Source organism: Psittacula echo (assembly GCF_963264785.1).
Source record: "Psittacula echo genome assembly, chromosome: 4".
Taxonomy (NCBI): Eukaryota; Metazoa; Chordata; class Aves; order Psittaciformes; family Psittacidae; genus Psittacula; species Psittacula echo.
This window is the reverse complement of record NC_137738.1, coordinates 11128471-11141830: the sequence shown is the minus strand read 5'-3', so window position 1 is coordinate 11141830 and position 13360 is coordinate 11128471. Positions and strand designations below refer to the sequence as shown.

The window sequence follows — 13360 nt, the reverse complement described above, 5'->3', positions numbered from 1 at the left end:
TCTATATCTATGCATAAACACAGCCTTTTAAATGCACATCTGAATTTCTACCTAACAATTTTACACACACTTAAATTGAAAAACAGACCACTCTCCTTCCTAAAGATCCATTGATGAATCCATACCCATGCACATACCTAAGCTTTCTGAAGTCTTGATGCACCACTTATGGCTGGTAAATGTACCTTTCACTGGAAAGCCTATTTTTCTCTCAAAGGAAAAGAAGCAGCAGGGAAAAACAGCACCTAAGTCCTCAAGTGCCAGGCAGAGAATATGAGACAGGCACTAAGGCAGAGAGAGAGATAAGAGAATCTGGGTTTACTCATCAAGTCCTAGGATGTGAGGCTCAAAACATCACCAAGTAGCACACTTACAGACTTCAAATACTTCCATCCTATTTGAACACTCTAAGTGAGACAGGACATCAGGTATTACACAATGCAAAGCTACACTGCTTTTATAAACACACACACCAAGGACTCCAAGCCCCTGTGACAGGTGTTTACGGTGAACTCAGACATGCAGTTTGACATGCTTGACCTGGCTTCTCTTGAAGCTAATGAAAATTCTGCCACTAGCTTTTAGTGGGATGGTGGCAGGGGTGTTATTGAAAGTAACAATCAGCATACCAAGAAGAATTCCTTGTAGCTTTGCCAAAATTCTTCCATTTACCATCTTCCATGTCCTGCAAGTTCCCTATGCCACTTCCCGTAGCAAATGGTTTTGTAGCCCTGACACTTGAAGAGGGCTAAAGAACCACCTTTGCACCCTGTCACTGTAAGAGCGTATGATCTCACATACCAGGGCAGACGGGAAAATACAGAGAGAACTAGAGAAGTGTGCCTAAGAAAAACTGAAAATCTAAAGTAAACGGAAAAGCAAGTGGTAATCTAACATTAGCAGAAGCGCCATGAAAACCTATCCTATCACAAAATTTTCTGCACTGCTTTAGAATCAGTGGGATAACATCAAAACCACTTTATTTTACTAATGAAAACACCTAACCCAAACAAGTGCATTAATTTGATCTAATCAGATCTGACAGTGCCTTATTAGAGAAAATGGTTTCCTTGAACTGGAAAAGAACAAAATTTTTAAAGAAACTAAAATTAAAAGGAAATTCCCAAAAGATGGAACCCTTCTCTGAAATGAAAGGCACACGGCAAAAAACATCGCTCTTTTAGAGACAGAATAACATTTGCTTAACTCCTAGTTTTTAAAATGTGGACTCAAGTTTTGCTGAGCACAGGAAGTCCTCACTAAGAATTGTTAGTTAACATTCTACTTCTTCATTAAGGTGAGAGGGGGAAAAGCAAAACAAAGCACAAGATCACATGGAAAAAAATTAGACAAGTTTTGAGTACTGGTATGACACTGGTATGTCACTGAAAGATTCCAGTGCCACTGATTCAGCATGGTTTAGAACTGAATGTATTGAGGATTTAGAGACCATCAATGCACAGCAACATACCATGCAGTCTCTTCCCCAGAAAGAGACATTTCGGGTGTTAACATGAGCTCAGGCAGTATGCACTCAATGGCACATTTATACAGACATTCACTGCAGTAGCTAAAAAACTATGTCACTAGAAGCAATTGGTTCCCAGAACATCATCTCTCAAGTCAAAGGACCAAGTTAACTAACCAAAAAATACAAAGTTAAAATAATACACACCAGCTTTAGTAATTCGCACCATACACCATTTTCTCATAGTAACCTTCACTCTGCTTACTGCTTGCTTTTCCAGAGTCTGCATTATCATCAGTGGAGACATCAAGTCATTTCTTACTTTCAGAAAAATACTAGAGTATAAAGAACACAAAAAGAGCCAACCTATCAAAAATACTGAGATCCAAAAAAAAATAAAAAATTTGCCTAAATTTATTTTGAGTTAAATTATGACTTTTTCAAAGATACAGAGGTTTAGAAATACATCTTTCATTAGCTGAAAGGGGTTGCTACCTATGAAGGTAAAAATAGCCAATACTGGGGGTGGAGTGATCCAACAAAATAAAGCATTTCAGGACAGAAGCGGCACAGCTAAGTGATAAAGATTTTCTCTGCAAATTTCTATTTGCGTAGGAAGTGGCTTCTGCAATTTCCCTCTAGCATATCAGATCACAGCAAAAACAAGTCTCTTTTGTGTCAGTCCTACCAAAATCATAAAAGGATTCTTTTAAATTATCACAAAATAGAACGACGTCAAGTGTTTTCTAGAAGTTGGGGGAAATAGAACGAAACTATTCCAAGCCTGTTAATATAAGAATCCTTGTCTTTCAGTTACAAAACACACAAGGAAAACTGTTTAAAGGCACTGACTGATACTATGCCAAATACCACAAAACACACATACACCAACACTTTCTTTTTCCAAGGAACTGCCATCATCAAAATTAGACAGCTATTTTGAAGACCCCTATTCACAATTAGAAAGGTTCTCACTGTAAGAAGAAAAGCTGTGGTAACAGTTACAGAAACAAAAAGGCTCACTGAATTTCTCCATCAAGTATCCATCAGAAAAAGCTGGTAATGTCAAAATTGGGTTCAAAATTGTAGCTGCCTTCTATGTCAGGAGGGAATCCAAGAGGCAGCCTCAAACTTGGAGCATAGGAGCTACAGTAGGTGAAGCCACTGAGGCCTGGGCTGTCACAGTCCTAGCCCCTTCCTTTTGTGCCAACACCAGTACAATCCCTTCACACAACAGGATCAACAGATCTCAACATGCTTTTGCAGCATTAGTTTTTGACTGGATTATGCCCCTCTGCTCATGTAAGCACCAGCAAAATAGAGATCAGTAGATTTAGCCAAACTTAAGACACTATTAAGTCAGCTCCCACTCCAGATAAAACCAGTGAGTTACCATTAAAATACCAACTCCTATTTCCTCTTCCTGTTATTACTGTGTATCCTGCAATGCATTCAAACACCACAGCTCTATGTACAAAAGGCAGTGTGGTGAAGGTGAAAGAGCTTTAACAAGCCAAGAGCAGGAAATAACCTTGTGTCCCCACAGCACGAGTGACATTTTCTCAAATCACTCTGCAGTCACGTAACTACAATGGTTGCCACCCTTCCAATCACAACTTCATTTTAGTTTTAAGTATTAAAATGACAAAGCTACACTCTCTCACTTAAGTCTCTTCTTACTTAGACTACATGAGTAAATCAGATCACAACTTCTTACTCACAGCCAGAACAAACAGCCCAAGGTCCTGGCTCCACAAGAATTAAGAGTAGCAATGATTCATGTTAGCAAATTAATTGATATGTACTGGATCTAATAGGAAATATATGGGGTGTTTACAGAAAACACTGTGTGAATGAACCTGTAGGTAAAGCCTGTGTGTATTTCTCACACAGATGGTGACTTTTTGTAACCATTCTCCACACGCAGTCTCTATGTTATGAACTTGACCAATAAAATACTGAAAGCTTAAGGGTTACTGGGGAGAACAAAGGAAAAAACACCAGTCCGAATCCAAAAGCCAAGATTTGGGCCATGGGAAGATCAGACTGACACATGGATATCCACATTCTATTTGAAAGACAAACTAAAATCTTGCTTGAATGAAAAGTAACAGAATTGAAGTGGGGAAGAAGAGAAGGAGGCTTAGATAAGTCCATGAAAGCTTTACTTCGGAACAATGTTACCCGTGAAAAGCAGAGAGAAAGCAAAGGAGAAAGAGCTCAGAAATTAAGACCTGTGGGCTCTTCATCACAGCTGAGGACTCCTCACAAGCAGGAGAGCCCCACAAGCTTAAAGTAAGTTGGGAGTTCAAGATGAAAAGGATGAAACAGGGGCAATAGTGAGACAGAACACTAAAAAAAGAAAATAAATAAAGAAATAAACCTGTTGCTCATGTACCCTCCCACTCTGAGGACAAAGTACTTCCACACTCCCAAGCTAAGACACAGTCCTCCAAACCCAGATTTCTGAGACTGAAAAGAAACAAGACAGCAACAAAGTGTTGCTGGCCTAATTCCACAATGACTGAAGGAAAAGTAATGAGTTGTTAACATCTACAGATGTTTTTTCCCCCTCTCCTTTCAAATGCCACTCTAAACTCACTTAATCCTTCTACAGAAAGAATAACCATGCATTTCTACTAAACTGCTGAACAAAATACATTCTAAAAGTTCAGGGTTTTCCCTCCAAATGGCCTACAAAATACTGCAGCTCCTAACAGTTACAAGCTCCAGATCAAAACCTTTACAAAGATGCAGAGAGAAGGCACATTAAGAAGCTGATCCCCAAAAGTAAAAAAAACCACCCAAACTACAATATTATGTAACAAAACTAATTCAAATCAAACTGGAAGTCTGGATACGGATAAGGAAGAATTATGAAACACAAAGTCTTAGGAGTCTGGCTACACCCCATGTGGATTTTATCCATTGTGACCGCTAGTAAACCTAATTAGGCTGTATTACTAGAAATGAAGCAAAGTGACCTGTCTGAATAGAAGATTTTTGCCGCTATTATTAAGCCTAATGTCATGTTTCAACTATAGGAAATAAAAATCTTGTGGTTAACAAAAGACTGCACATGACTGACCTAAATCACTTGCATTTCTTAAAGATTTTAGTCCACATTAGTGGCATTCCCAAGCTTAATGAGGATTTTAGGAAAAAATAATGTGTTGAGGTAAGTTACACCAGAGCAGAACAAAATATTCTAGTTGTTCAGCCAGAATAAGAAAATCAAATTAAATAAGTACAAATGCTTATGGAAGGAATGACTGCTTTGCCAAAAGATAAAACTGAAGTTGGCCTTTGATTTTGTCTCCGCTATCCACTGTACCTTTTTTGTCAGGTTCTACAGCTTGGCAACTGGACCTAATTGCTTCTGTGCAGATGGAGATGGTCAATTTTTTTTACAGGATAAAAAGTAATTAGAGATGCTGTGAATGGGTTAATATTTTGCAAAGCCACATCCAGGATAAATTCCCAGTGTTCACTTTTAGAAAATAATATGGGAAAGATAATTACCAGGACAGTAGTCTGCATCCACTTTGCATTTGCAAATTCCGTATTCACAATTTATTCACAATAAAATTGCCCAGAGGAGCCGTGGCTGCCCCTTCCCTAGCAGTGATGGGATTCACCCGGCAGCGAAGTCCAGGTTGGATGGGACTTAGAGCAACCTGGTCTAGTGGAAGGTGTCCCTGCCTGTGGCAGGGGGCTGGAACCAGATCACCTTTAAGGTCCCTTCCAACCCTAAAACATTCTGTGATTTTAAGAATGTCTTGATCTTTGCCAACAAATATACGTAAGTCAAAATATTAGAATCATAGAATCATAGAATAGTTAGGGTTGGAAAGGACCTTGAGATCATCTAGTTCCAACCCCCCCGCCATGGGCAGGGACACCTCACACTAAACCATGCCACCCAAGGCCTCATCCAACCTGGCCTTGAACACCACCAAGGATGGAGCATTCACAACCTCCCTGGGCAACCCATTCCAGTGCCTCACCACCCTCTCAGTAAAGAATTTCTTCCTTAGATCCAATCTAAACTTCCCCTGTTTAAGTTGGAACCCGTTATCTCTTGCCCTATCACTACAGTCGCTAAGGAAGAGTCCCTCCCCAGCATCCCTATAGCCCCCCTTCAGATACTGGAAGGCTGCTATGAGGTCTCCATGCAGCCTTCTCTTCTCCAGGCTGAACAGCCCCAACTTGCTCGGCCTGTTTTCATATGAGAGGTGCTCCAGCCTCCTGATCGTCCTCGTGGCCCTCCTCTGGACTTGTTCCAACAGTTCCATGTCCTTTTTATGTTGAGGACACCAAAACTGCACACAATACTCCAAGTGAGGTCTCACGAGAGCAGAGTAGAGGGGCAGGATCACCTCCTTTGACCTGCTGGTCACGCTCCTTTTGATGCAGCCCAGGATACGGTTGCTTTCTGGGCTGCGAGTGCACGCTGAAGCCAGATCATGTTCATTTTTTCATCGACCAACACCCCCAAGTCCTTCTCTGCAGGGCTGCTCTGAATCTCTTCTCTGCCCAACCTGTAGCCGTGCCTGGGACTGCTCCGACCCAGGTGCAGGACCTTGCACTTGGCATGATTAATCTTCATAAGGTTGGCATCAGCCCACCTCACAAGCGTGTCAAGGTCCCTCTCGATGGCATCCCTTCCCTCCGGCGTATCAACCGAACCACACAGCTTGGTGTCATCGGCAAACTTGCTGAGGGCGCACTCAATCCCACTGTCCATGTCACCGACAAAGATGTTGAACAAGACCGGTCCCAACACCGATCCCTGAGGGACACCACTCGTTACCGGTCTCCAGCCGGACATTGAGCCATTGACCACAACTCTTTGCATGCAGCCATCCAGCCAGTTCTTTATCCACCGAGTGGTCCATCCATCAAATTGATGTCTCTCCAATTTAGAGACAAGGATGTCATGTGGGACAGTGTCAAAGGCTTTGCACAAGTCCAGATAGATGACGTCAACTGCTCTGCCCCTGTCCATCAGTTTATTAAACTATTTTAATATATATAAATTATATATATAAATTATATATATAAATTATATATATAAATTATATATATAAATTATATAAATAAATTATATATATAAATTATATATATAAATTATATATAAATTATATATTTTATATATATGTATATATAAATAAATATATATATCAAAATATATATAAATTATATTAAACTATACTGGGCAAAATAAGCTCCTTGCTTTTATAGCACAATATCCTTTGTTCAGCCAACTGTGAACTAATAATATGCTACAGGTTATAAAAGAGTACATCAGTAAACTTCAGGAGAGAAGGGCCAAAAGATAAGGAAGGAGTTTAATCAGGTACACACGTGCATAGGGTCATATGCTACAGAGATGAAAAGTTCAAACACACCTTCACCAGTACATGTTACATTTATGATCGTCCCACAGGTAAACTATTGGATTAATCCTGTAACATGAAATGTCTCAGTAACCAGGAATTTACTGTGTTGTCATGAGGTTTATAATGCCCACTGAGCAGACTAACCCATATAATTGTATTTCTCCATTTGCTTCCATTAGACCAAAGCATGCTAGGAATTTCTGTACAGAATAAAGGCATTCCTAAAATTCCGGAAAATGAAGTATTAGTTAGCTTTCTAAGCAAGACGTACTCCTTTGCAATAGAAAGGACTGACAGAAGTCAGTCAACCTAAATACACAAGATTCAAAGCCTGAATACCCCCAAATTTCCCAAATACGAAAGAACAAGAACAACAACAAAAAAAACATCCTCTAGAACACCTTAATTTTAAGTCAAATTAAGTTTAAAAACCTTGGTGTACTGTAAACACGTTAAGAAGCGTATGTGCTACAAGGGGTTAATCCTTCACTCTACTGGAAACTGGCTTTAACCCTAATGCAAAACAAGTAGAATTAACTGGATGGTCTCACAGCTCATTTGATCACATTGGAACTGTTGATAAACAGAGGAAGCTAATTACCATAAGCTTAAGACAAGAATAAAAACTGAAATAAATGCAGGAGAGGTCACAGTTCAGAAGGTATAGAGGTTAAACACAGAGCTACCTAAAACCAAGGTCGGCACAGGCAACCATTCTCCTGCATTTTTCCCATTCTTTTTCAATTAATTTGTTATAAAACTGCATCTTTATAAAAACTCTTGACATAATATCCTGAAACATGGAGATGTGAAGGTTGTTTCCATATGACAGCATTAAAAAACCTTTTAGGTTCATAGGAAGTATTTCAGTGTTAGCTGCAGCTATGTAAAAGAAACAACAATTCACATCAAACAATGATAAGATTTGTGCATCAAGAATGCCACAATGACTTCTACATAGATGGATCCCCCCATACCTCCATAAACTGCAGCCAAAACAATAAAACAACTCACAATTAGGCATATGCTTAAACACGTTCAGTGGTCTTGACAAGCAGAATGCTCATTCTTTCCCAAAAAGAATTTAGTAACTGGTTTTGCTTATGTCAGACCAAGAAATATTCCCAGTTTTATGACTATAATAAGAAAGAAAAAGGAAAAAAGATAATTCCTAAATTTTTTTTGTCTTGAAAAATGTATTTCTAATGGTTTAGACAACACTAAAGTTAGACAGTAGTAAGCACCAAAGTCTACTTTAAAACAAGGAACACTTAAAGATGTTGAGTGCTAAGTCTTTCACTGCTATCTCTGCTAACAACAGGACCTAAATGAAGGATCATTTTTTTAACAGTCTGTTTTAAAAATAAAATATAAGCAGCTCATAGCTGAAAATGCCTGTGATTTCCTTCGTGACCTACAGAAGAAAAACACAGAAGAGGTTCAGGAATCTAGACGCAAGATTTTGGTTTCTTTTGTTACTGGTATTTAAAAACAAACCCAGATCAAAAATGGGCACACCATTTTTCTTAAGAAAAAATGTAAGACTGCTAAAAAGAAAATAGAGAAAACCTCTCCATAACTCTGTCTTGAAAAAAATGGTTTCATGGTGATAGAGCAGTTTTGAGTGTTCAGTCTATGACCATATCAGCACTTCATAAACACCACAATATTTCAGTTCTACTAGAGGTGCAACGAGAGGAATTTAATCCATCTTCCGAAGCCTCTTTTAGTAGATTAAAAAAAAGAACGTAAAAACCACTAAAGGACAGTTTGTACTTTTCCTACAAGAGAACAGATTCAGTCAAATCACTGACCTCACAGCACTACTAGTAGTGCCCTCCATCTTCCCTATATCTCCATGCATTTTGAAGTTTATTCTAGTTTGCTTTCGATGCACCTTAAATAACATTGTTCTAGTTTCTTTTTAAAAATCAATTCAGATTGAAGCCATTGTAAAGGAGGTTTTCCCAGAACATAAATATCTTTGAAAGTTTCTTTCTGTAATTATATTTTTCTTTTAAGTTCAGCTTATCAGCCTTCGGTACCTCCCTCACAGTCTTGTGTCACTGCAGCAACTCATACACACAGAGAAAAGAAAAAGAAAAGTGCTTGGAATTCTCAATAGTTTTGGTAACCTCCAGTTGCTATATTTAGACAGTCCCCTTTCCAAATCACAAATACAAATACCAATAGAGATAAAAATGAAAGCTAGCATCAAATACACGGAACAAGCCAACTCTAAATGTTCCATTTCCTTCCCATCGTCTCAAAACACGCAGTGATTTAACCCACCAATCCCAAATACAGTGGCTGTTTCCATGGTTGTCTTTGCATATGAAATACCTATGTAAATTAAACAACAAAATCAAATCATCTTATTTGTATGTCACTAAACTATCAATGTATAAAAATAGGGAAAGCAAGTATATTTTCACTGTAAGCCAAAAGGGGATTGCAGAAGTAATGCAGATTCTAAATCACAAAGTAATTAACCTGACACTTCAAACCAATCTAATGTAATTTCAAGCACCTCAAAAGGACTGAAAACTTATGAAAATGCAAAACTCAACTTCACATTGCAGAGACCTTTCCGTCTCCACTTGCTGAATTCGACTTGCAATATCAAACCAAAACAGGAGATGAAGAAGCAGTTCAAATGCTCAACTGCTTTACCTAGCTTCATTTTTTAATAAATTATAGATCTAGATAACAACTTCATAAAATAGTCCTAAATGATCCAGGGACTAGGACGTGAAGCTTCTTAGTTCCCCTAAATATAGCAGCAGTCACATGGCTGTCACTAAGACCACATTAGCCTTTCCATGCTAGAACCTCCTAAACCTTTACCCCCCAAAATGTAGATTGCGCTATGAATATATAGTCTTACATGATATATACACAGCATGTAACAACTCAGACCTGGAACAGCTTAAAGAAAAATACACAACCACATACACCCTGCCAAAACACGCCTTCAAATCCCCACAAAACCAACAGTAGCACCTCAAAACTGCACCACTGAAAAGCAGGAAAAAATTGCTTGCTGTTGTGCTCAACACAAGGCTGTGACCACCAAACAGCTATTTATTAGCCTTTTCTTATAGCTAACTATATAAATAAATCTTACTTGCTTCTAGAAAGAATAATTTTAAAAAGCAGCTTAAGCTTAAGATGATGAACATTTCTCAAGGGAAGATTTGTACTTGGCACTTTGGGAATGCACAAACATACAAGTTCATGCCATTCCAAGACCAGTTCCAACGATTTCAGATTGCGCTCTTCACAGTAATATAGCAAACTTGTGGATGGTTGGTATAAACCCATAAAATGTCTTTCCAAGACTGCAGCCAACTGACACCCACCAGCAGATATAGCAGGCACCAAGTTTTAGTTCACTGATGGGAAAAATAAATTAAATACACACTACTTTATATAGTACATTCAAGATTAAGAGTGCTTCACATACAGCAGCTTTCAAAACTCCCTGGTGTAACACTGGTGGCATTTTCCCTACTGTTCAAATAGGGAAGCTGAAAAAAAAAAAAAAGAGTTGAAAGCACTTCAACACTGAGTCACTGAGGGAGGCAGGGGCAGAGCCTATGATTTCTGGCTGCCAGCCTTCCACTTCTGCCACTACCGACCATGTCTCTGACTTTAAAACCACATATAACCTCTTTCTAATCAACCACTTGCACTGTTTCCCCTTTTGGGGAGAGAGATATGCAAGGTCATGATCATATCAAAGAACAAGGTACGCTTAGTAATTTCACTGCACTGGAGGGTATGCCACCTCTGTAAGAACATGATTTTGCCAGCCCCCAACAGAAGTGCCAGAGACCACCAGTTTCACCAGGAGGGCTGACTTTCAGAAGAGACAACTCATGTGTTTGCAGGATAAAGACATCATTCGTACAGACGCTTTAGTGGCAGGTACTAGAAACTGTTGCTCTTACATTTCACCTCACAAACCCTCTTGAAAAAGCTCTCAGGGTAGAACTCCAGATAGCAGAGCAGAGAGCAGACAACTCGGGCAAATTGGTTCTGAAAATGGGGGGAACTGGTCTCGTCTGAAGGTCAAGAGTCCTGCTAAGGTACACTTGGAGCATGAGAGCAGAAAAGTAGCAGGAAAAATAGGCCAGCAAGAAACCTTATTCCAGCCTTTCCAAAACAGTGTACTATTCCCATCAGCAGCCTGTCAAGTTTATGACAGAAACCTTTGGGTACTGTCACAGCCTTTGTAATGATGCATTTATCCATCAAGCAACCACCACTGAACACACCAGCACCCAATACAATGGGTCCTGAATACACCATTACTATGATCTTATTGATATGGTTAACTTTTGTTTAATTATTATCTGCAAGATCTCAGCTGGCTAGATCTGCTGCAGACTACACCAGGTTTCAGCATACAAAATACCCTTGGAGCCACCACATTTTCCTAGTATTTCCAGCTTCTGTGTGCCAGTGACAGTTTTAGAGGGAAGATTCTTCAAAAGTACTTTTAATTACTATTTCCTCCTTAGCTAGAAGGCATTAATAATAGCCTGTTCCTCCAGATAATAAGAAAACAAAGACCAGTGCAATGTGAACAGTAAGAGAAACTTAATTACTGAGTCAGATGTCCTTTAGATGTCAGTATGACTACAGAGAGGAGCAGGAAAATAAAACACACACATCAGCCTCAAGTTGCTAGATCAGTTATCAAAACAACGTCTTTCCTCACTGACTTCATTACGAAGAGCTGGACCAGCTAATTAATCAAATGCCTGTTACGTGCTTCAAAAATGCGCTTTTTTTTTAATAAAGGAGGCTTGCTGATGTATTTATTACAAAGCAAACATGGTAAGTGGTTCTGCATGTAAATGCTGGAGTGCAGCATGACTTTGAAGTTTGAAGGTCAGATACAGTAACCGTTCTCATGGAGATTCTTATGTCAGACTGCATCTTCTGTTTTGCATCTATGCTTTAAGGAGGAGGAATAAAACAAATTCAAAGGAAAAATATAAAGACAACCAGTTTTGTGACACCTTAAGAAGAACTGGAACACTACCATTCACCTGTTTCCATTTAAAACATCTGCAAATACCCTACCTCCCCAAAATGAAGAAAGAAAATGGGAAGAGTCCTGGGGGACACACCATTTCATTCTGCTTTTCAACTTTGTTTTCCTCATCAGGAAAAAATCAACCTAATTAAGTCAGCAACGATTTTATGTTAAAGAAGAGAACATTTTCTCCATTTCCACGGACATTACGAACCCACATCGTTAAAGAGAGCTGGAGGGTCTTCCTGCTGATCAACACCTTTTTTTTTTTTAAAGCAGCATAGATTTGAATGGAGATGCAAATCAGAGGACTGTGTCCTGATCTTTTTCCAGGCATCAGAGAATTTATCCCTCATCCTTCCATATTCCAAGCAACTTCAGGATACAAAGCTCAACAGCTGGGCCTGAAGGCAAACAAATATGCCTCATATACCAGAGCCTGATCCATGTCATAAAAGAGGAAAAAAAAAAAAAAAGTAACACGTTTTACATGCATATTTCAAAGATTAATAACCAATATGGATTTCTTTTTAGCACCACAACCACATTTAAATACACTAAACCTGATAACAGTTCCCAGTAAAACACTGAGTTATAAACAATCCCCTCTTACACATAACAGAGACATTATACAAAGCAGACAGGAAGATGGACGGATGTACACAGAATAAACACATTCAAACTTACCCCACTCTAGATACTCAAGGATGTTCTTCTCTCTTCTCAAAGGGGAGTTATTACATTCATCATAAAGGCAGATGAGTATATCCAGCAAGGTTTCCACACTGAAGCACTGCCCATTAGTCTGAGTTGGCCCATCCAAAATAAACTGCTCCAACTGCTTCAAACGCACTTCTCCAGACATGGTTGTTTCAGTTTGCATTGGGGTTTCTTGTTTTAATGATTATTATTACTTTGCAAAAAAAAAAAAAAAAAAAAAAAAAAAAAAAAGACCACAACAGAAAAATATAAAAAAAAAATATTTTGAGGGGTTTGTTGCTTAAAAAGACAACAACAGTATTCTTAACAAGTGTCAAACTGTGGTGGTGCTTGATTTCCAGCCCACCTCTGTGTTCCCAGCCTGAAACTAAACCCTTGTGAGTTTCAAACGCACACATACAGGGAGTGTATCTCTGTATGCATAATTTCTAAGAGAACAGTTATCCTAATATATATATCTCTATATGGTTAATGAGGAGCAAAAAATGTATATGGCCGCTCCTGGTGCTTTAATAATAATAACAGCACTCAAATTCAACCAGGACTGACTGACACCGATTTCACCGTGCGCGCACAGGCAGACACACTTCTATATCGAAAAAATAGAAAGGTTTTCTCCTTCATTCGAAATGCAGCTCATGCAGAGCGATCCTGAGGGGAGCCCCACCGCAGCGCTCAAGTGTAACAGCCCCCTTCAGCCCGCATCGGCGCCTCACCTCCCAC

At 39.1% G+C, this 13360-nt stretch overlaps 1 protein-coding gene across 4 annotated transcripts in view; it reads right to left on the bottom strand.

Moving 5' to 3' along the window:
* The window catches only part of CDC42BPA (CDC42 binding protein kinase alpha), a gene marked incomplete at its 3' end in the record, with an annotated part of 176465 nt that extends 163461 nt beyond the window's left edge, over positions 1-13004 (bottom strand). For all 4 annotated transcript variants that reach the window (XM_080616966.1, XM_080616967.1, XM_080616968.1 and 1 more), the window contains exon 1: positions 12605-13004. In XM_080616966.1, coding sequence (XP_080473092.1) covers positions 12605-12800 — 196 coding nt within the window. In that variant the 5' untranslated portion in view covers positions 12801-13004. The remainder of the gene's footprint in view (positions 1-12604) is intronic.
* Between the last annotated feature and the right edge of the window lie 356 nt (positions 13005-13360).